Source organism: Ochotona princeps, chromosome 6, assembly GCF_030435755.1.
Source record: "Ochotona princeps isolate mOchPri1 chromosome 6, mOchPri1.hap1, whole genome shotgun sequence".
NCBI lineage: Eukaryota > Metazoa > Chordata > Mammalia > Lagomorpha > Ochotonidae > Ochotona > Ochotona princeps.
The window spans coordinates 31,336,863-31,360,396 of record NC_080837.1 but is presented as its reverse complement, the minus strand read 5'-3'; the positions used below and the strand labels follow the sequence as shown (position 1 = coordinate 31,360,396).

Sequence of the window (23,534 nt, the reverse complement as noted above, 5' to 3'; positions counted from 1 at the left end):
AAAGAATCCATCATGTTAGCATGGCCACATTCTGTGTAGCATTTTATTAATCATTTCCATTAATATATTAACTTAAAGCAAGTCATTTATTTATTTGAAAGGCATAATGAGAGAGAGAATCTCATTGGTTCACTCCCCAGATGGCAGCAATAGTGAGCCAGGCCAGGTGAAAGTCAAGATTCAGGAACTTCATGCTGATCTCCCAGGTGGGTGGCAGGTGCCCGAATAGCTGGGCAGCCTTTTACAGGAGTACTAGCAGGATGCGGAATCAGAAGCAGAGCAGCTGATACTCACACCAGGACTCCAACATCAGACGTTGGTGTTGCAAAACTTAACCTGCCACATCATAATGCCAGCCCAGGATAATAGTTTTGAAGTACCCCTCTTGGTAATCTAGGCATTTCTTTACTTTCCCCTTACTACTTTTGGTATGGGAAACTGAAATTAAATTTAGAAAGGAAGATATCAATCATCAAGGATGGATAGGAAATAGCAGAACAGAATAATATGGCAGGAAAATTCAGCAGGAATCTGGCTTTCCAATGATATTATCCTTTCTTCTGAGTCAAAAAAACAAGAGAAGTATTTGTTGCTTTCCTGGGAAGCTGACAAGGCCCTGCAGAAACTACATGGTAAATATAACTGGCATCTTAGAATTCGCTCCAAACTGAAAACATGTGTCGATATTAAGAACTAATTTAGGCACTTGTTCAAGAATATATTGCTCTTTTCAAAGTGCTTAAAAGTGAGACATTATTGAAAAGGGTGACATTTTACTTGATTTTTAAAATACAAAAGAACTTTAAAAAGATAGAAAAATGGAATTAAGACATGCTTACTATGATGCAAAAGATTTTCACACCATGCATAATTTTTTCATAATATGTATTTCCATGAACCTTTTGAAGCTCCTAGGTGAATGATTTTGATACTTATATAAAGTGATTAATTTTAGTGAAAGAAATTAAAATAGCATTTATTTTTAATTTTGAATTTCTATGGTACAATTCCTTAAGGAATGGGATTTCCATATCCCCTACCCAAATTTGCACCCCTGATTTCCCCATATTACTACAACAGTATAGTCTTCAGAAGCAGTCATATGTCCATCAGTGTTATTTATATATCTTGGTTCCCATTGTGCTTGTATCTCACTCCCTCCTATTGGAAAGTCAGATATACAGACAGGAAGAGAGACAGCAAGATCTTTTAGCCATTGATTCACTCCTCAAGTGGCTGCAACAGCTGGAACTGAGCCAATCCAAAGCCAGGAGCCAGGGGCCTCTTCCGGGTCTCGCACGTGGGTGAAGGGTCCCAAGACTTTAGGCTGTCCTTGACTGCTTTCTCAGGCCACAAGCAGGGAACTGGATGAGAAGTGGAGCTGTCCATATGGGATAAGAACCGGCGCCCATATGGGATCCTGGTGCATGCAAGGCTAGGGCTTTAGCTGTGCTACTCCCCCTATTCTTATGCTGATGTCCTAATTGCCAGTGTAATGGTACTTGAGATGGGCCTTTGAGATGTAGTTAGGTTAACACGATGCGACACAGTGGTATCCTAAGCCAGGGAAAGACCCTGTGAATACTGAGAAAACGGTCATCAAATAGCTGGAAAGCCCTCATCACCATCCCACAGTGATAGCATCCTGATGTTGGACTTCCAGCCCGAAGAACTGGTGAGAAAACAATCAATCAATCAATTGAATCAATTTATGTTTAATACAACACAAGCTGGTTAGAACTAAGTGGCAGTACTGAGTATTTTAATCAAAGGCTATCTTAACTCCTGAATTCCTAGAAAATGGGTTAAAATTCTTCTGGTTCTCAAATCTGCATCAGTAACTGCAGCTTACAATACAGATTTCTGGACCTGGCTCAGTACCTAAATCCTTGTCTTGTAGGTGCCAACATCACATATGGGCACCAGTTTATGGTCCTGTTGCTCCACTTCCCATCCAGCTCCCTGCCTTAGGGTCCCTGAACTCATGTGGGAGACCTGGAGCAGTCTCCTGGCTCCTGGCTTTGGATCAGCTCAGCTTCAGCAACTGTGGCCATTTGGGGAGCGAACCCGCATGTGGAAGATCTTTCTGTGCCTCCTTCTCTCTGGAAGTCTGCCTTTCCAATAAAAATAAATCTTTATTTTAAAAAATGCAGATTTCTCCCGATGAGTAGTTTGACATTGGGTCCAATATAATTACAGACCAAAATACTGCCTGAGCTTCCACTATACTTTGAGGTTTATAAGCCAAAGATCATATTGAAAGGTGACTTGCTATGGTTAATTTTCCAGTTCAATTATACACTCTTCCAAGATGAGAGGAGATACAACATGGAAAAAAATCCCCTGATCCAGGAGAGACAGTGGAAGTCTAGAGCTGGCTTAGTTCTTCAAGAGCTTGCAAGCATACCTTTTATAACCCAAACCACTTTCTATCCCTCCCCTGGTCTAATCTTGCAAATAAAACTATCAAATGTGTTATTTCCTACTCAAAATCTCCCTTGACAGCTAACATGAGTGTTGGTCTTTCAGTCCTGCCGAAGTGTCGTGAGGCATCTTTTTCTGACTGTTTGCTTTAATGGTCTCCACTTAACTATGCAACAAGGAGTGTGACTGTTGCCTGGTCAATAATTATCCCTAATTAAATTTTACCACTAATTTATTCCTAAGAACAACAGCCCTGGTGTCACTCCTTTAGGATAATGCACAGTCCTTTGGGCAAAGCTGGTATTTTGATCAAGTGTGAAGAAATTCTTTCCAAGGTACCTTGACCTCAGTAGCTGCTCAGTAAAGAACTCCCAAAGCAGTGCTCCTTAAGCAGAATCACCCTCACTTGGGAGACAGAATAGACAATTTGTGACATGGTTAGGACATCTGCATTAATCCAGCTCTCCACAATTAATTCTCCTGTGTCCCTTGCCGCTTAGGCCAACTGGTTGTTGATGTGGTTAATCCTACAAACTCAATGATACTTCTAAAAGAAAAATCAATGGTTCTCTAGATAGGAATTACAGAAATTTTGTTCCCTGGTACTCCTACGTGTAAACCATAATTCAGAATCAGCTATTAATGATAATTATGTTAGTTAAGAAAGATTGGGTATTCAGTGTATTAGAGAGAACTGTAGTTCTGTGTTGGTGCATTCTGAGTCACTTGAATTTTTGAAGTACAAAGAGGTATTGATTTGTGAGGTAGTCCAAAGTAGCTTTGTAGAAATACATGCTTGTTTTGTTGATTATTTGCTGGCCCCTTACTTGCTTATATAAGTGCCACTCAATTTAATGCCAATCTATTGAGTTGCTTGATCTTATCAATTTAAGATCCACATGCTGGTCTTAGGAAATAAGAAGGGGCTTTTAGAAATGTTACAGAAAATGTGTAGCCTGAAAAAACTCCAAGGCTCCAAGGGATTTCACTTTTTTGCATCAACATAATCATGCTTTACTTCCATTTTTTTTTTCACATTTTGAAGTACTTTTGTATGTTTAGGACCTTTTGCTCTTTTATTTTTTTATTTGAAAGGCAGATTTACAGAGAGAATCAGAAACAGAAAGATCTTCTATCCGCTGGTTTACTCCCCAAATGACCACAACAGCTAGAGCTCGGCCAGTCCAAAGCCAGCAGCCAGGATTTTCTTCTGGGTCTCCCACACAGGTGCAGGATCCCATCCTCTACTGCTTTTCCAGACCACAAGCAGAGAGCTGGATGGGAAGTGGAACGACACAAACTGGAGCCCATATGGAATGCTGATGCTAGCAGGTAGATGATTAGCCAATTGAACCATCACACCATCCCCTGAACTAAACAGTTTTAATAGCACTTTCAAATTCTGTAATAGGACAACAACAACAGCTCCTGGCTATTCTTGGATTACATACATTTCTAATGAGGGAGAACTGTGGCATGAAAATTAGGTATTTTGACCCAAACCAGAATATTCTGAATTCAGATACAGAATTGCACAATTGTGGGAAATGACCATAGTCTTCCAATTTCACCTCTTCCATTCTTGAGTGATAGCCAAAGAACACACTGCTCCTAGGGAATGGAGTCCAAGAGCTCCGCAGTCCCAACTCCCAGTTGTGATCTGTGTAGCTTTGGGCAAATTATTTTACCTCTATGGTTTGGGTTTTCCCATCTGTCAAAGTGGGATGATAAAGGGACAGCTGGGTGGCACAGCACGCTACTCTTCTACCTGTGATGCCAGCATCCCATATGGGTATCTGCTGGTGTCCTGGCTGTTCTGCTTCCCATCCAACTCTGCTTATGGGCTGGGAAACCAGCAGAGGAAGGCTCAAGTCCCTGGGACCTTGCGCCTATGTGGGAGTCCCAGAAGAGGTTCCTGACTCCAGGCTCCTTGCTCTGGATGGGCTCAGTTGTACCCACTGTGGTCAAGTAGGGCGTGAACCAGCAGATAGAAAACATCTTTCTCTATCTCTTCTTCTCTCCGTAAAATGTGCCTTTCAAACAAAAAATAACAAAATCTTTAAAAAAAGAGGGGAGAGGAAGAAAGGGGAATAACAGTCCGATTTCCATTGGCTGTTGTGATTAAATGAGTAAATATTTTTAAAGCAATTAGTATAATCACCATATAGGCCCTTGATAAGCGTGAAATCCCTGTAATGAACAAGGTAGGGAAGATAACTTTGCTTATAACATACTAATTGGCATCTTCAAAAGGTTTGTGTTGCCACAGATTATCTTATCAACATGACTGATAGGATAACTATATGCTGATAAAGACAACAACATGAAATAAACTAAGGTTGGAATAGTTTTAGTCATTCCTAACTGCACCAGTCCAAAATTTAATCAGTATGTTCTTATCAAGTTATATTCTGTTGTCAAAATGCAGCATTAAAAGTTTACTGGCTCCAATCATAACTTCTTATTATCTTCTAGTTCTTTGCATTTTTCCTTTTTAAAAGAAATCTCATATGAAAAAGTGACAGAAATAAACCTTTCTGCATCTAGACTAATAGAAGACATAGCAGAATACTTTATTTGGTGCTAGGTAATATTTTGTATAAACTATTGAAGTAGGTACTTTAAAGATTCATAAGTTTATGAACTCTTACTAATGTAAAAGATAAATGCATTTACATAAGATTACACTGGTTATCTAGAGCTAAGCACTAAATGATACAGCAGTGTTATAAAAGGGCAGAAGTCTCTACTGGTTGTAAGGAAGTTACATGAATGAGGGAAAAGGCACTCATTGTAATCACTGCATTTTAGGACAAGCAAGGGCTTAATTTATCTTTCACGGGAATTTTTATAGGGAATTACTAGGGAAAAGATTTCAGCCAAATGAGATGTAAACCAAGATTTTACTAGTCCATACAACCAAAGCTTTACTACAAGAGGGGTGCAGGGAATGAAGTGCCAGGATGACAGCTACTCAGCAGGACTGCAGCCACCAGCAGACTGGAGCAAAGAGAAGAGCAAGGATGGAGGGCGGGCTCTAGACGGAAATACAACTTGCAGAGTAACTGGTGTACTTAGTGCCTAACTTGCCGTCACACGGGCACTGGATCCACTTAACATTAGGAAAAATAACATGCAGTAGGTAAAATAAGTACACCACACCACTACCAACAACAAAAAGAAAAGGGTGATTATTAACTTGATGAGGATAACCTGAACATCTTTATTAAAGTAGTGGCAGGTTGGAGAAGGGGATAAGATATTTCAATCCTCATGTACTCTAATTCAGAAGAAAATTTATGGGATTAAAAAAAAAATAGCAACATGTGGGATCAGCACTAATAGTAACATGTGGGATCAGCACTGCGGCACAGCCAGTTAAGCTACAGCCTGCAGTGCACGCATCCCATATGGGCACCAACGTGCAATCCAGCTGCTCCATTTCTGATTAGCTCCCTGCTAATATGCCTGAGAAAGCAGCTTAACATGGCTCAGGCCCTTGGGCCCCTGCAACCCAAGTGGGAGACCTAGAAGAAGCTCGTGGCTCCTGGCTTCAGTCTGATCTGGCATTGGTCATTGTGGCTACTTGGGGAGTGAACTGGCAAAGGGAAACTCTCCTCTCTGTAACTCTTTCGAATCCATAACCCAATCTTTAAAAAATAGAGATAGAGAAGTACCTTCCAATAGCAAGAATCCAAAAACACGGGAAGTGTTGTCCCTGAAAAGTATAATTTGATGAGGAGCAAGTTGTGGAGGAGTAAGTAAGGGGAGAAACATTGTTTTCCTTTGTAGGCCTTGAAAAAGCATTACATACCAGAGACCTTTGCTTAAAAGTAAAGAACTGCAGGGGGGAGAAAGGTTTCGTAGAGGATTGATACAGAGGGAGCTGATGGATTACATGAGACGGCAATCATTCAACCAGGGAGCAAATATTTACCAAGCACCAGTCTAACCACCAGGAATACAAATGGGAAAAAAAGACAAAGTCCCTGCCCTCTTGGAGCTGGCTACCTACTCCAGCAAACAGACAATGCACAGCAGCAGAAATCCAAACACTTCTGTAGCCTAAACAGAAAAATAAATCAAGATAATGCGCTAGAAAATGCCTGTGATGAGAAGACAGGGCGGCTGCTTCACAATGGATGTAAAGTGAACACCCAGTGGTCAAAGTTCAGAAACCGCTGGGAAGCCATAGTGCCCAGAAACCTCAGTGCTGAGTGGGATGGAGGTCAAAGAGGAGGCTGAGAAAGAAGGGGGGGGCAGATCCGGTGGCCAAGGGGCCTCACTTGGAGGAGGTCTCAGGGTATAAACAAAACTCCAAGCCAGAGTGCAAGCAGCGTGCTCCACGCCCTCATCTATAAGCATGCCAACAATGAAGGGAAAAGATGACTGAAAAGATGGGGCCTGCGTGAAAAGGCTCCGCCACGAAGCTGGTGAATATTTTCACTGTCCATTTCTCTGAATCTGCCCTAGGGCGTCTGCTTCTTTTGAAAAACATAGTGTGCATGACTCTGGAGTCTGTTCTGGAGAGAACCGGGGATTCGTGGGTCCCAGAAAAGTGATTTGACAACGATCCAGACCGTTCTGGTATTCATCCTCACTGTATACTACACCACCGTGGCCGAGGATCTGTGCTGGAAACCTCACCAAGGGGTTCTCCGCCGCGCCCCGCCCTCCGGGTCCAGACTCCCAAAGGTGCTGTCTGTGTCAGCCGCGCTCACTCCGCCTCCCTCGCGGGTGAACCACAGCGCCTGGTGTCCAGGTTACTGGCAGGCAATGGAGCGCGCCGTCTCGCCCCGAGCCTAGGTAGCGGTCCCGGGAGCGGTGCGCACCCCTCAGATCAGGGCCCTGGGCATCATGGCGGCGCACACCGCCGCCCCAGGTAAGTCGGCCGAGGAACAGAGCCTTGGTCCGGGCCTAGCGGGATAACCCTGGGCAAACGCTGCCGCCACAAAATGCTGAGAGGCGGCCGCGGAAGGCGGCGGAGGACACACCCCGGGACCCCAGGGCCAGCGGCAGCTGCTGGTGACTGCTTCCGAGGTCATTCCGCCAGGACGCGTGGAGGCTGCGGGCCTGGCGCGCGTCCTCAGGCGCCGACGACCAACCAGCCCAAACCTCAGAGGAAATGACTGCTCTCGTTTCTCGTACCGCGCTCCGCTACCATTTCCTTCCGTCTTGGCTGGGCTCAAGGTTTTCAGACGCATGGCTGGGCTGTGGGACTGAGGGGCTCTCCAGGCCCGGCCCGCCCGTCGGCCCCGCCGCGCAGCCCCGGCTGCTGTCCAGTTCTACCCGACGGAGCCGAGGCTGCAGCCGAGCCGGTAAAGCCGGGGGCCAGACCGAAAGGACTCGTAGGGAGACGCGGAGGGGCCGTCCCGAGCGTCCCGGGGCTCTGGCGGGGGGGCTGCACGCTCCGCCGGAGGAAGGACCTGGGTCCGGCGCCCGCGCGCGCGAGGCTGTGCCGTCCCTGAACTGGGAGGGGGATGGGGGGACATTTTTGCTGTCTGCCGGCGTAGTGGCCAAAGATCTCTCCCTACGTGGGCTTATGCTCTGCATTTGATCGATTTTCAGAGGCTCGGTCGTTTCTGCACCCAAATGTGTTCACAGAAATGGTTTCCCAGACTCAAATGGGAGCCTTTCCACCCCCTTCTCGACCGGGGCTATGGACTCGTCCGGGAGTGGGGGCGGGCCCGGCAGGCGTTGGCGCCAAATTTCGGATCTGAGGTGGTTCCCGCGTGTGGTCTTACCGTGCGCTCTCCTGTTCCCCTCGCTCTGCTCGCTCCGCCATGCCCTGCTCTGAAGAGATTCCCGCCGTCTCCCCTAGCAAGCGGGCCCGGCCTGCGGAGGAGGGGATGCTGCGGCTGCGCTTTACCCGGCTCTCGGAGCACGCCACGGCTCCGACCCGGGGGTCTGCACGGGCCGCGGGCTACGACCTGTACAGGTGAGTGACGGCCCCTGTCCCCAATGTGGAGCCGCTGCGCGAAGTAGTCAGTTTGTGTTGAAACGCCGGCCAAACAACCGACGTAGAAGTAGGATTTTTAACGTTCTGTGCTGGAAATGGTCCTGGAGCTCTAGCCTGAATTCCATGATTTGGGGTGAAAGGCGGAAGGGTGAATCTACAGGGGTGAATTGTCCGTGCAGGAGGAAAGGGGAGGTGAGAAGGGTCTGTCTGGGACCTCGTAGCCCACTGCAGTGCTGCGTGCCGGAGGCAGAGAGGTTCGTGCTGCCCTGAACCCACCGCCCGAGAGTTGGTGAAGGCGGCTTCTGCCCGCCTGCAAGCATGGGTTCTGGGCACATCCACTTCTCCAGGGGCCCCACTGTGAAAAGCAGGAGTGCCAGCCATATCCTCCTATGTGTTCAGCCCCTTTTACCTGTGCTAGAAACTTTTCCATTTACGATTTCTTGTCATTCTTGACTTACAGGAGTAGGGCTATTTTTTTTTTACACCTGAAGGAGTTTGTAAAGATAGAAGGTTATTTGTCCCAGGCTTTGAATTTCACAATTTTTTCCCCCTGAAGGTAGCGGGTTGGTTTTTAATTTTTTGACAAATGTGTTTGGTTCATAGACCCAATTGAGTCGGGTAGGTGAAAAATGATTTGGGGGCCCAGCGACATGGCCTAGTGACTAAAGTCCTCGCCTTGAGCGCGCCAGGATCCCATATGGGTGCCAGTTCTAATCCCGGCAGCCCCACTTCCCATCCAGCTCCCTGCTTGTGGCCTGGGAAAGCAGTCAAGGACGGCCCAAGGCTTTGGGACCCTGCACCCACGCGGAGGACCCGGAAGAAGCTCTTGGCTACTGGTTTCCTATCGGCGCAGCACCGGCCGTTGCGGTCACTTGGGGAGTGAACCATTGGACGGAAGATCTTCCTCTGTCTCTCCTCCTCTTTGTATATCTGACTTTGTAATAAAAATAAATAAACCTTTAAAAAAGAAGAAGAAAGAAAAGTGATTTGGGAGGGAGTTTGTTCCATTCCAGGCATTTCGGTTTATGTTAAGGCATTCCTGGCAGTTCTCGGGAGCACATCTGGTGCAGGCCCTGGAGGAGGGAAGGCAGATGTGTATGTCACTAACAGAAAGGGAAGTGTGGGGTGCCACGCTTTCGTAAAGAGTACCCTGATGGGCAGTCATTTGCCCAGATCCTTCCCAGGTGTGCATGGGTGCTGTTTTGAATCCTGAAGGAGTCTTTGCTTTAATATGCTTTAAACATCCATATAATGAATTGAATGGCCTTCTGTACATTGAAAGTGAGCTGGAAATAACTTGTCTGTTCAGTAAATCAGGTCTTAGCTGTTTAAAGAAGAGATTTAAATGAGAGAAGCAGGCATACAGTAATACCTTAAGAGATTTGATTGAAGTCCCCAAAGTGCCTTTTGCTTTGCTTGTTGCCTGATCTTTGAATTCTTGTGGAGGAGGTGCTCCACCGATAGCACCTAGCGGCCTCTGCCAGCTGGACCTTAGGATTGGTTGCTTGGCGGTGGCTGTCTCCGGTGAAGTTTGGCTTCAGCTTGGAGAACTTGATGAATTACAAGCAGAAGAAATAGAATGCATCTCTAACACTGTTCCCACCCCTCCCCCATTTTGTTCATCCATTTTCTCTTTTTTTTTTTCTTTCAAAATTGGGATTTATTTGTTTTATTTTGAAAGGCAGAGTTACAGAGAAAGAGAGACAGAAAGATCTTCCATCTACTGGTTCAATGCCCAAATGACCACGACGACTGGACCAGAACTGATCAGGACCCAGGAGCTTCCGGTTCTGCCACGCGGGTGCAGGGTCCTGAGGCTTTGGGCCGTCCTCTGCTCTCCTAGGCCACAAGCAGGGAGCTGCATGGGAAGTTTATGCATGCTGATGCTTGCAGGCAGAGGGTTGATCAATTGAGTTATCACGCCAGGTCCTTCACCCATTTTCTTTCTGTGTGGGGTTGTTGTGAGAATATGATGGTATCTCCTGAGTCCCCAGTGTCCGCTAAATGTGTTTCCCTTGATTCTTCATTTTCCTGTGAATTAAGCATATTCTTTTTTCTTTTCATGCTGGTAAGTACTTCAGTTGCAAGTCTTCCAATGGCATTTTGTTCAGAGGTGAAGACATTTACAGTGTTGAAATCTATTCCCTCCACCAAAATAAACTCATGGAGAATTATGTCTAAAGCTATCATCAGTTTAATAGTAGGCTAAAATAAAATTTCTACTTCACAAACTGAAACAGGAAGAATCTGAAAGTAATAACAAGGTAAAAAACTGTATGAATTATGTTAATCAAATATATTTAAAGCAATTCAGTGTGTAACGTGGTCACATGGAAAGAAAGTAAAAGCTTATAAATAAATACCAATTCTTCCCTTTCGATATCTTTTTAGTGCCTATGATTATACAATACCACCTATGGAAAAAGCTGTTGTGAAAACAGACATTCAAATAGCACTTCCTTCTGGGTGCTATGGAAGAGTAGGTATGTGATTTAAGGAATCGGTAATTTTGGTCAAATTCTTCCTTTGTAATAAGGTCTTTAATGTTAATTTTATTGCCAAATACAGGGATATTGTTTTGACTGCTTCCTAAAATTCAGAAGTACCATGTGATAACAAAAGTTTTTTGACCTAACTTCATTAACCTAACTGCTTTTTGCCTTTTTATTTCTTTGTCATTTTTTATCGTGTGGAAGGCAAACGTGATAAGTGCTGGTTCATGCCACAAACACTGTGCGGCCTTTGGGAGTGGCCCAGGTCAGATCTGGGAGCCAGTAACTAAGGCTGGGTCTTGCAGGTGGACGCCAGGGCCTCCATTACTTGAGCCTGTTGCTTTCTGGGGTGCAAATTAGTAAGGAACTGGCCAGAAGTGGAGCTGATGCTGCAGTCCAGGCACTGCAGAAGGATTGTGGGTGTCCGAGATGGTGTCTTAATTCCTGCACCAAACGCCTACCTTTGCTCTTCGATTTCTGATACTTCACTGGAACTTTGAAGAGGCTCATATTGGCTCAGGCAGCTGTCAAAATTCATCCTAATGAGAAAAACTTAAAATCTAGATGATTTTTAAATGGAAACCTCTGCCAACAATACCCTTTAAGAATCAGATTTCCTAGAGATCAGATTTTGTGAAGATAGTGATGTTCATGGCTGCTGCATGTTGAAGAAAAGAGATAAGGGCTTTAGGATAATGATAGCTGGTTGTTTATATTATGAGTGTCATAGTTCTGCACCTGGTTTTCCCAGAATATATCTTCCAACTGAATTTTTTTTTTTTTAATCTTTATGGTTGGACTTAGAGATACACTAACAGATCAGTTACCTTTAATGTTCTAGAATTAAATGCCTCATTGGAAGAAGCTTGGACAAAATGGAATGGAAATCAACAGATTTGATTTTCTTTAGCAGGTCACATGTCATCAGTGTGTTCAAAACTTTTTTTTAAAGATTTATTTATTTGAAAGAGTTCACAGAAAGTGGGAGAGAGAGATTTTCCATCTGCTGGTTCACTCCCCCGATGGCAGGGCAGCAGCTTTACGTGCTATGCCACAATGCTGATCTTTCAAAACCTCTTGGATCAGAAAGAGGCAGCATTTATGACAAATTGCCTAACTTCAAGTATCCTAAAATAAAATACTGAAAGGGTAAGTAATGGTCAGCAGGTGTAAGGCACAGACTGAATGATTTTTTTTTTTTAATGTTTTCATTTTAAGAATAGGATAGACTGGAGTTGAATTTTTGATGTTTTGGGCACTTTACCTTGCTGATACTTGGCCATTTTATCTTATTCCTTATTCATGTATTCAAACCACCATGTGTTACGTACAAGCATGTCTGCTTGCATCTGAGTCCTGAGCGGCAGTCCTAGAGCCAAGCTCTGCTGTTGCCTGGTTAGGTCTCCTTCCCGTCCACCCCCTTCCTTGTCCCTGTCTGAACTCCCATCCTCAAGCAGTAGTCTGTCCCCGCCAGCTACAGTGTCCTGTCTTCTGTTTGTCAAGCTTCTGGCAGACCTCTCTAGACTTCCTGTTTCCTGCTCACCTTTCTTTTTTTTTTTTTTTTTTTTAACATATTTTTATTGCATTTCCTTTTTTTTTTTAATTAATTACATTGCATTATGTGATACATTTTTTTATGCACTGGGATTCCCCCGTCCCTCCCTAAACCCTCCCCCCACGGTGGATTGCTCCACCTTGTTGCATTTCCATAGTTCAAATTCAGTTGACATTCTTTCATTGGAGGTGTTTATGAAGCATAAAGTCCAGCATCTTATTGTCCTGGTAAGTTCAATGGTTTCTTGGTGAGACCATCTCTGGTCTGAAGGTAGAGCCGGCAGAGTATCATCCCAATCAATTAAAAGCCCCAACATAATATTCCCAACCATTTACAACATTATGGCATTAATTGACATGGTATTGATTAACCAATATGTTAATAGGAAAATGCAGGTTCTCAACCACAACCTGTGACTTCTTCATAGACATTTCAATTTTGGTTTATATTCAACCGTGTTCTATACACCTTAAAATGGCTTAGATTGCTATTCAGCTGTCTCATGTCTATTTTAATTTTAGTCTTTAGCAGTTTATAGCATTGAAGCATGATTTCGCTGAACCTGGCTGTTTTTCGGGTGGTCTAACTCTATAACTCTAACAGGATATATGTCAACAGTTTAGGTGTCCTGCTCACCTTTCAGTTCATTATAGTCATGCAGCTCTACAAGTCCACAAATCCTCAACTCACTGAAGCCAGTTCACTGGGAATCGGTTTTTAATTGAAATGTCACTGAATTTTTTTCTAGATTAAGCTTTTCAACCTTGGCAATATGAGTATAGTATGAGAAAAAGATTCTTTCACAGCCATCTGCTAAAATTAAGATGAAAATAGAGATACTGGAGGAGAGGATAGTGATTTGCTTTAAGTGTCATTAATTATACTGTGCTGCCCTCTTAGAAAAACTAACATGTTTTGTTTTCCAGCTCCACGTTCTGGCCTGGCTGCCAAACACTTTATAGACGTAGGAGGTAATATGCATTTCCTTGTTTTATTCCATAAATGTGTTTGCTTAAAAGGTGGTATGTTTTCAAATGGCAGGTTTTGTTTACAAAAAAAAGATGAAGTTTTGTTGTTTTGCCTCCGGACATTTCCATACCTAAAGTAATGGACAGATAGGATAGAGTTTCAAATACTATCTGAGAACATTTAATTTTTCAATGACTATTATGTAAAATACACGTTATTTTACTAAGAGGTTAACTAGGCGCTATCTGATAGAAGTTTTTGCTTTGGTTCAATGATAACCCATATTTAATCCAAAAATGGCTACTCTTACAGAAAAAAAACTTTTTTGTAGATTTGAGACATTCTACCATTTGGAACAAAATGGTTTAACTGGAAACCATTATGCTCAGTGAAATAGTCCAATCCTGAAGAACAAATATCATGTTTTCTATCTGCTATAAGGCAGCTTTCATGCAAAACACAAACTCAATAGAGATATAGGTAGTTTTATATATATATATATATATATTTATACTCATCTAGAGAATCTGTATAATGGAGGCAAGTATCCCATGAAATGAAGATTCATTGTGGTTTATATCTCTACTTATGAATCAAAGATGGATTCCCAATGAAACTGTTAAGTACATCTTGACAATAGAGTACGGGGACTTTATACCATTGTATATACTACTGCAGTGTCATGATGCTTAAGTAGAAAAACGATGGACTTGTGACTGTTGTCGAAGTACTACACTATTCTTTTTTTTTTTTTTTTTTTTTTTTTTAAAGATTTATTCATTTTATTACAGCCAGATATACAGAGAGGAGGAGAGACAGAGAGGAAGATCTTCCATTCGATGATTCACTCCCCAAGTGAGCCGCAACGGGCCGGTACGCGCCGATCCGATGCCGGGAACCTGGAACCTCTTCCAGGTCTCCCACGCGGGTGCAGGATCCCAATGCATTGGGCCATCCTCAACTGCTTTCCCAGGCCACAAGCAGGGAGCTGGATGGGAAGTGGAGCTGCTGGGATTAGAACCGGCGCCCATTTGGGATCCCGGGGCTTTCAAGGCGAGGACTTTAGCCGCTAGGCCACGCCGCCGGGCCCAGTACTACACTATTCTTATGACATAATATAGGGGAAACTTGTGCGGGGCGGGGGGAACAAAGGAACAAAAGAGAACGCCGTTCCATACAAGACTTAAGAAACAGTAGAAAAAAAGATGTATTTATTTGAGAGAGAGCATTCCTCAGATGGTTGCAACAGCCAGGGCAGGGCAAGGTGGAAGCCAAGAGCTTCTTCCGGCATCCTCTGTAGGCGACAGGGGCTAAAGCATTGGGCTATGGTCTGCTGCTTTTCCGAGGCCATCAGCAGGGAGCTGAATCAGAAAGAAGCTGGGACATAAACCGGTTTTAGGACTATGTTGTAAGAATTTTCTGGCTCTTAGTAAAGAGTCCATCCATATTTACGAAATATGAGTTGGAAAACACTGCTGCTTGAAATTTTTTACTAAGAAAATCCCCAGTGGTGCCAATTTCTGTTTTGACAGAGCCTAATTACTGTTTCCCAAACTCAGCTTTTTCTCATGGCCCCATCTTCAAGAAGCCCAGGGCCTCTGCTAACCCACCACACTTTCGCATTTCTAAGCACCTTCTCATGGTAGGGAAATGTTACCTTCTTAATATGGGGCTGTCTTGCTCAAGATTACTTGTTCACATTAATGTGATTTCCATGTCTGTCTTCTCTGTCCTCATCAATAGGGAGAATCTTACTTAATACATCTTCCAGCCTTCAGATAACTGAGTGTGCTAGAATTTTTCTCCTACTATTTTTGCAGTCAGTTTATTGAGACTTCAACAGATGAGGAAACTGTCTCAGAGTAGTAGGTCACGTTGATGCATCTTGAAAACTGCAGCTTTGGGGCTGGTGGCCATGGTGGTGGTCGTTCGTGTCCTGGCTGTTCGGAGTGTGATCCAGCTTTCTGTTACAGTCCCTGGGAGAGCAGTGCAATATGGTGCTTGAGCGCCAGCACCCACGTGTAAAACTTGGATGAAGCTACTAGCACTTTGGTTTGGCTGTTGCTGCTATCTGGGAATGGATGGAGGATTAATATCCCCCATTTGACAGAGCTCTGTGTCAAACAAAACTAGAATCATCCATTTAGTGTCACTCTGCTGTTCCATGCCTCTGCACTTTAGTCATGGACATTACTCTGCCCCATCCCCAGCTCTGTTCTGACACAGTCATCTGAGGACCAGAAAGTGTTCAGTAAGGTTCTGCCTGCTGATTAGAGTAGACAAGATAGAAATGGAATGCTGGTTAAGGCTCAGTACCTCTAGTGCTGAAACCTGACCCTCTGTCAGACCTGCTGCTGTCCCCCCTTGATGACACTAGGTGGTGCTGTGATAGGAGGGAGCCCCCAGTTCTGGGCCTGAGTTTAGATGAAGGACTTCCCCGACAGCTTTTTTTTTTTTTTTAAGAAAATTTCAACAAGTTGCAAAAGGATTGGGGACTTGACTTGGGAGTGACTACTGGACTTGCTTCTAGTTCTGTCGCTAACTTATTAAAATTCACTTCTCTAAGCCTCATTTTCCTCATGTGCACAATGTGCATTAGTGAACCTGTCTGAATGGAAGAAAGATTAAACCAGAATGCATATAAAGAATCCAACAATTCTGGGCATATATCACACTGCAGTTACGATCCCTGTGCCCTTTTAGGACCTCACAGATTTATTTATTTATTATTATTTTTTATGTGGAAACTTTTTTCTCAATAATTTTTAATCTGTGTAACACAGCCTTCTGTAAAAAAAATTCATGTAAAAGAAATGAAAAGTCAGTTTGCCTAGTGGTTGATATGGTGCTATTCATGAAATCACACTGTGGTGTGGTCTTGGGCGCAGACATCTTAGAAATGTCTCTTGGGCACAGGGTTATCATAGTCGGCAACAAGCTCTGTTTCTGGGGAGAGAGATTGTTGCAAATCCCAGACTGCAACTAGGGTCAAAGAGAAAAGCTGAATATGCAGGATTCTGTTCAGAATTCACATCTGGTAAGTGTGGATGGTTTTCACAAAAGGCTTCCAACAAATGACATGCCAAACTCTTGACACAGTGAAACTCCTGCCTGAAGTCAGTTAATCACTCTGCCAGTTCCAATGCAGGATTTTTCCAGTGATAACTTCAAGATACTCCCAGCTTTTTCAAGAAGAAAATATTTTTGGTGTTTAAATTCTATATGCAAAGAAAGAATAGGTCTTCAGGTTTTTCCTCAAGGTTAAATGACAGTTGGGTGATTTAGTTTTTGTACTATTGGCATTCATGCTAAAAGAACATCTTGAGGTTTTTTTCTTTTGCCATGCATTTTTATTGGCTTCATTTCTTTTAATAAGTTAAAGGCTTTTCATGTTTTTGTGCCCTAAGCATAAAATCTTAGTTTGATTATTCCTGATAAAGTGTTTTGCAGAGAACTTTATAAAAAGGAAGTCTTTATACCATTAAGTTAAAAAAAATGCAAATCTTTGCAATTCATATGAAAAAGGACAATGAAAAAAAATCATGTGTTTAAGAGCATATGCAAAGGTCTAATAAACACTTGGTAAAAAGCATTGTCACTAGTTCAGGGAATGCAAGCAAGATAGAGATATCATTTGTTTATTCTTCATATTTGCCAGAATTTAAAAAATTACTACCATCTGGTATTAGTATTGGAAATGAACATTCTGAAATATTGCTGTTGGAAATTTGAATGTATCTCTTTTTGCGATGTATTTAGCAATAGCCTTCAAAATTGAAAATACACTCTTTCATCCAGGAGAGTGTCTTTTGGTATTAGCATGACAAGAGTGAAAAGGATAAAGGTATGTGTACAAGGATTTGTGTGAAGGACTGCCTTGTTTATTTGTGGCAGTAATGTGTGGAAGCAAGCTGGGTGTATCTAAGAGTGAATCAGATTCGTATATATTCATCTCAAATGATGTCTATGATGCTTTACGTTTGTAAAAATCACTTCTTTGAGAGGTTCAGGGCTCCCAGATGCTGCTATGTCATCAGACACCTGCATCAGCAGTGAGCTTGAGTCGGGAGTAGGGCTGGGACTCAAACCCAGGCACAGGAATGTGGGTTGCCCAAGTGCAAAGCAGACCTGAACAGCTGGCCAGATGTGCTCCTGTGATATTCTCAAGAAGTAATGTGTTAAGTACGTCACTGTAATTTTGGCTAACTCAGGGTGATAGAGCAAATATTACTAGCTTTTACTTTATGTGTATAATTCATAATATTTCTAGGATAATTAATATTTTTCTGATAAAGAACCAAAACATCAGAAGTTGGTCAGTCCACATTGTCTTTCTCAGAGTCAGTTTTCTCCATATAGATAATATGGAAAACAGCTGGTCCCATCTTATTATTTTTCATAATAAGGTTAAATTAATGGACAGATGGCAGTTGGAAAAGAAATAAAGATTCTTGAAGCTGGCTTAAGTTTTTTTGCTGTACAACAAGAACTTCATTCCAGACTTGGAGATGAACTGTCTTTGTGGCTCTTCATCCCACTCCCAGATTTATCCTGTTTCTTCGCTGTTAAAAATTTATGTATCGTTAATCTACACTCATAAAATTGTTGGCATCAGGAATCTTAGTCCTCAAGTTTGGTTTTACTTGCTTCTGGTAGTTCACTCATACATCATAAGGGTTCATTTAAGTTTGCACTGTAACACACTGCAAAAAAAAAAAAACTAAATACTGTTTTTTGTGAGTATTTTTCCCCATAGTAGAAAAAAAATTTGCTTTATCCACCCCTCATGTAAGAATAAGATGAAAGAGTTATAGGGCCTGGCGGCATGGCCTAGCGGCTAAAGTCCTCGCCTTGAAAGCCCCGGGATCCCATATGGGCGCCAGTTCTAATCCCGGCAGCTCCACTTCCCATCCAGCTCCCTGCTTGTGGCCTGAGGAAGCAGTCGAGGACGGCCCAAAGCTTTGGGACCCTGCACGCACGTGGGAAACCCGGAAGAGGTTCCTGGGTCCCAGCTTTGGATTGGCGTGCACTGGCCCGTTGCGGCTCACTTGGGGAATGAAACATCGGATGGAAGATCTTCCTCTCTGTCTCTCCTCCTCTCTGTATATCCGGCTTTCCAATAATAATAAAATCTTTAAAAAAAAAAGATGAAAGGGTTATATCATTTAGTTAAAATAATTAGTATGAACAATCAGCATTAGTACACACTGAGCTAAATTCCTGATTTTTTAAACTTCCTTTTGTTTGTTTCATTAGGATATTTTGTTTAAGAGAGTAAGATGTAGCAGGTCACATAGGTTCCTATGGGTCCTGTGCGCCTGTGCAAACTAAGGCAAATAATTCATATGCATAACAGAAATTGGGAGTCAGGGTGGTCACGCAGCCACTAATAAAACAGAAACTTCTTTTTGGAGTGGTGAAATTGTTCTAAAGTTGGTTGTGATTTTTCACAACTTGATATATGCTATAACCCACTGACTTGCACATTTTAAATTGGTGAGTTACATAATATGTGCATTGGGCTCCAGCCTGAAGAAGAGAAATGAGAAGGCTTAGTACACTTATATTGTTTGTAAACAGATTTTAAGGAAATATTTAAATTCTTGGGCCAAAGTTGAATGCCAGTAGGACTGGTAAAATGTAGCTGTCTGGGCTATTGCAGTGAGCTGGCTGCTCAAGCCTCCCCTGCAAAGATGCAGTTGTGTATTTATAATACAAGCACATACCAATTACACGTGTGAATGTGTTCTCATTACTAGCACGCTAGTATCGTGACTCGATCATGCTTTAAGAATAAACGGCTTTTCCATTTAAAAGCAGAAGAAGGACATGAACAAAAATGAAGAGATATTTGCAAGGCTGCTGTGTGTCAGCACTACAGACTTTCTGACATTTTTATTTATGATTATCATATTTCAATCTGGATATTAGAAGAAAACTTCTACCAGGAAAAAACTTTAAAACACAAATCATCATTTTCTCCTAATCTTTTTGGCAAGTGTGCGGTGGGCAAACCGTAGATTGGAAATGGTAATCCCTGCCCTCAGCTTGAAGTGAATGATACTCACCAGTTTTAGGTAAAAGTGAGAGGTTACGAGATTCAGGCCTATTTTCCAAATTCGTTTTTCTAGTTACGTTTCTTAGTTCAAGGTTTTATGTAGCACAGCCGTATTTACTTACTTAGATGTAGTGATAGAAATCTCAGTATTATGTAGGAATGTTTTTGAGAAAATCTTACAGGAATAATATTTTTTTTCCTGCAGCTGGTGTCATAGATGAAGATTATAGAGGAAATGTTGGTGTTGTATTGTTCAATTTTGGCAAAGAAAAGTTTGAAGGTATGTTAAATGTGAATTTTCTGAGTTCTGTATATGTAAATAACAGAATGTTCTAATTTTCTTTGAAAAAAGCTGGCCAGAAAATTCATCAATAAGGTATCAGTAATAAATGTTTTGTTTGTTTTTCTTTGAAGTGAAAAAGGGTGACAGGATTGCACAGCTCATTTGTGAACGGATTTTTTATCCAGAAATAGAAGAAGTTGAAGTAAGTATCATAAAAGCCGAGTAGATATTGAATGATATAATATATTAAGAAAAACAGAATTTTGATGATTCAATATGCTCTCTGTAGACAGATAATAAGTATGACCGATTCTAAGGAAAATTAAAAATTTACTTTTAGAGTTCTTGAAATATTTTTTAGGTAGTTTATTGTGTGACATTGCTTTGGATGATAAATTAAATACACTGTGCTATTATGTTCCTAGCTTTTTTTTTTTTATTGAGCTTTAAACTTTTTGCTTTGTTTTTTTTTTTTTTTTTTTTTTTTTTTTTTTTTAAAGATTTATTCATTTTTTATTACAGCCAGATATATACAGAGGAGAGACAGAGAGGAAGATCTTCCGTCCGATGTTTCACTCCCCAAGTGAGCCGCAACGGGCCGATGCGCGCCGATCCGAAGCCGGGAACCTGGAACCTCTTCCGGGTCTCCCACGCGGGTGCAGTGTCCCAACGCATTGGGCCGTCCTCAACTGCTTTCCCAGGCCACAGGCAGGGAGCTGGATGGGAAGTGGAGCTGCCGGGATTAGAACCGGCGCCCATATGGGATCCCGGGGCTTTCAAGGCGAGGACTTTAGCCGCTAGACCACGCCGCCGGGCCCTTTGCTTTGTTTTTTTGTTTTGTTTTGTTTTTGTTTTTTTGTTGTTTTTAGGATTTATTTATTTTTATTGGAAAGTCAGATATATAGAGAGGAGGAGAGACAGAGGAAGATTTTCTATCCAATAATTCTCTCCCCAACTAGCCGCAATGGCTGGAGCTGAGCTGATCCAAAGTCAGAAGCCAGGAGCCTCCTCTGGGTCTCCCACGCGGGTGCAGGGTCCCAAGGCTTTGGGCCGTTCTCGACTGCTTTCCCAGGCCACAAGCAGGGAGCTGGATGGGGAGTGAGTCCACCGGGGTTAGAACCGGCGCCCATATGGATCCCGGTGCGTGCAAGGTGAGGACTTTGGCCACTAGGCTACTGTACCATGCCCTGTTTTTTGGTTTTTTTTGTTAAGATTTTTAAATTCCCCTGTATTTGAGAGGCAGAGTTACAGAGATTCACCCATCTGCTAACTCACTCCCCAAATGGCCACAGTGAAGCCAGAAGCCTCTTCCAGGTCTGTCACAGGTGCGGACCCGGGATCTGGACCATCCTCCACGACATTCTCAAGGCGCAAACGGAGCTGGACCAGGAGTGGCCTAGCCAGGACACAAACTGGCACCCTGTGCATGCTGCCACAGTGCTAGGCCCCAATTTTCTTTCTTTCTTTCTTTCTTTCTTTCTTTTTTTTTTTTTTTTGAAATCTCCCTGCTATAAAGATGATATAAAAGGAATGAAAGTCTTCCAATATGAGATGAAGGAAGAACTGAAGAAACGTAAGTTAGATGTGAGGCTTACCACCTTCCTGTCTTTCAGGCCTTGGATGACACTGAAAGGGGTTCCGGAGGTTTTGGTTCCACTGGGAAGAATTAAGATTTATGCCAAGAACAGAAAATAAAAAACATGGTTTTCTTAGAGAATTTTTCTTTAATGTCTTAGAATTTTGCATTTCTGTAAACTTAATGGCTTTAGCTTCTAAAATTATCTCCTTTGCTTTTGAACAAGGAAAACATCTTTGGTACAAAGTCACTTCCCTGTTTTTTTCTGCAGTTGATGATTGTATGTAAATCTGTTGTTGTGACTTCAAAGTGAAATGTGTATTAATTTCAGGTTTTAATATGGTACTGTATTGTTTAATTCAATAAAGGATACCTCCAGCAATTTTTAAATAATTGCTTCATGAAACATTTGGTATGTTTTTTTATTAATAGACTTGAATTCTTTCATAGATACAAATTATTGATTACATTGAGAGAAAAGTTATATCTTGTTCTTCCTTTTGCTTTATTAATCTAAGAATGCTTTTAATCTTAAGACTCTTATAAATTTCCCAGTTTGAGCCTGACATAATGTCTCAGTGGCTAAATCCTCACCTTGCAAGCCCCAGTGTCCCATATCGGCATTGGTTCGTGTCCTGAATGCTCTGCTTCCCCTCCAGCTCCCTATCTGTGGCCTGGGAATGCAGCAGAGGCTGGCCCAAAGCTTTGGGACCCTGCACCTGCATGAGAGATTGGAAGAAGCTTCTGACTCCTGGCTTTGTATTGGCATAGGTCTGGCTGCTGAGACCATTAAGGAGGTGAACTAGCAGATGAAAGATCTTTCTGTCTCTGTAAATCTGATGTGCCTTGGGCTTGGCATGGTAGCCTAGTGGCTAAAGTCCTTGCCCTTGCCTGTGCTGGGATCCCATATGGGTGCCAGTTCATGTCCTGGCTGCTCCACTTCCCATCCAGCTTGCTGTTTACAGCCTGGGAAAGCAGTGGAGGATGACCCAAAGCCTTGGGACCCTACACTCACATTGGAGACCAAGAAGAAGCTACTGGCTCCTGGCTTCAGATCAGCTCAGCTCTGGCTGTTGCAGGTACTTGGAGAGTAAACTAGCAGATGAAAGATCTTTCTGTCTCTCCTTTCTCTGTGAATCTGACTTTCTTATATTATTAAATAAATAAATATGTGCCTTTCCAACAAAAGATAAATCTTTAAAAAAATTTCTTTTTTATTTTCCTTTTGATATATCCTATATAAGATACTGGGTGTTTGTGAAAGTACTCCATATACCTTGGAAATTTGCATTTATTTGTTTCTAAATTTTATCTTATGCAAATTGGACTATCATCCACAAATTTCTCGTTGCTCAAGAGGCAAAAATAGGCCACATCCAAGGAAATAACTATAATAAATAAATAAATAAATGTATCAATATGTACTTGGGACATTGGGCTTTTCCACCACTAGTATGTGCTTGAGTAAATAAACAGCACTTCATTGAATACAAGGAGGTGATTCTGTGCATTGCCTTGATTAATAGCTGTGGCAACTCTGCTGGTGTGTTATGCTTTTTAAAAAAAATACATTTTCGATGATTACATAGTTGAGAGGGATGCATGCCCAAGTGGTTCATGCCCAGTTAGGGTGGGGAGGGTTAAGGAACAGGGGATAGTGGATGAGACAACTGCCTCCAATCCCCTTTGTCTTGTATCTGGAAAGTAAAGAGAAAAGGGAGAAGGCTGCTCCCAGCAACCCAGCCACATGAGTGTCTAGGAATGGGGGAGGGCCTCCCAGTGTCATCCCAGAGTCTCCTAATTGAATCATGTTTCAAGGGTAGTGCTTACGAAGTGGTTTTGATAGTTCTGAGATGCTGTTGGTTTTGTTACTCCAAGGTCCATCTGCTGACATAGTCCACCTTAGAATCTTGATTTTCCTAGATACTTGCTGTCAAAGCTTGGTCAGGAAAGCTGTCCGATTTGTTCTGCCCTCCATGGTTTCTAGACTTCATCTGCAGGCTTCAATGAACTGGATGTTATGTCCCCAGGGAGCATCTGGGCATGCTGTCCGCTACCAGGCCTCAGCAACCAAGGAGACCCAGTTCCGACACATGAACTCTACAGTCAACCACAGATCTTTGTGATTTTCACTGTGGTTGGAGTTTTGAGTCCAGTAATCTAGTTGGGGAGTTTCCAACCTGAATCCTGTGTGTGCCAGCCAGTGTGGGATCCAGTT

The 23,534-nt window shown here is 42.6% G+C and overlaps 1 protein-coding gene and 1 long non-coding RNA gene across 3 annotated transcripts in view; one reads left to right on the top strand and one right to left on the bottom strand.

Annotated features, from left to right (window-relative positions):
- LOC131480540 (uncharacterized) overlaps positions 1 to 7,708 on the bottom strand; it is a 104,729-nt gene extending 97,021 nt beyond the window's left edge. Inside the window, exon 1 of the long non-coding RNA XR_009245606.1 lies at positions 7,573 to 7,708. This is a non-coding gene — a long non-coding RNA (uncharacterized LOC131480540). The remainder of the gene's footprint in view (positions 1 to 7,572) is intronic.
- Positions 7,187 to 21,709, top strand: DUT (deoxyuridine triphosphatase). Of its 2 annotated transcripts, none has more exons than XM_058665890.1 (7): positions 7,187 to 7,306; positions 8,224 to 8,362; positions 10,775 to 10,866; positions 13,357 to 13,401; positions 19,663 to 19,737; positions 19,872 to 19,942; positions 21,354 to 21,709. In XM_058665890.1, the coding sequence occupies exons 1-7, from the start codon at positions 7,282 to 7,284 to the stop codon at positions 21,408 to 21,410; spliced, it is 504 nt and encodes a 167-aa protein (XP_058521873.1). In that variant the 5' UTR covers positions 7,187 to 7,281; the 3' UTR covers positions 21,411 to 21,709. The 2 variants fall into 2 exon arrangements, with proteins under 2 accessions (XP_058521873.1, XP_058521871.1); XM_058665888.1 differs by lacking the exon at positions 7,187 to 7,306 and adding an exon at positions 7,491 to 7,742.
- The last annotated feature ends 1,825 nt before the right edge of the window (positions 21,710 to 23,534 follow it).

Coding starts and splice junctions, on each gene's coding strand:
- DUT (XM_058665888.1), top strand. CDS start 7,550: ATGACTGCTCTCGTTTCTCGTACCGCGCTCCGCTACCATTTCCTTCCG. Junction 13,402..19,662: donor ACACTTTATAGACGTAGGAG/GTAATATGCATT, acceptor TTTTTCCTGCAG/CTGGTGTCATAGATGAAGAT. Junction 19,738..19,871: donor TGGCAAAGAAAAGTTTGAAG/GTATGTTAAATG, acceptor TTTTCTTTGAAG/TGAAAAAGGGTGACAGGATT.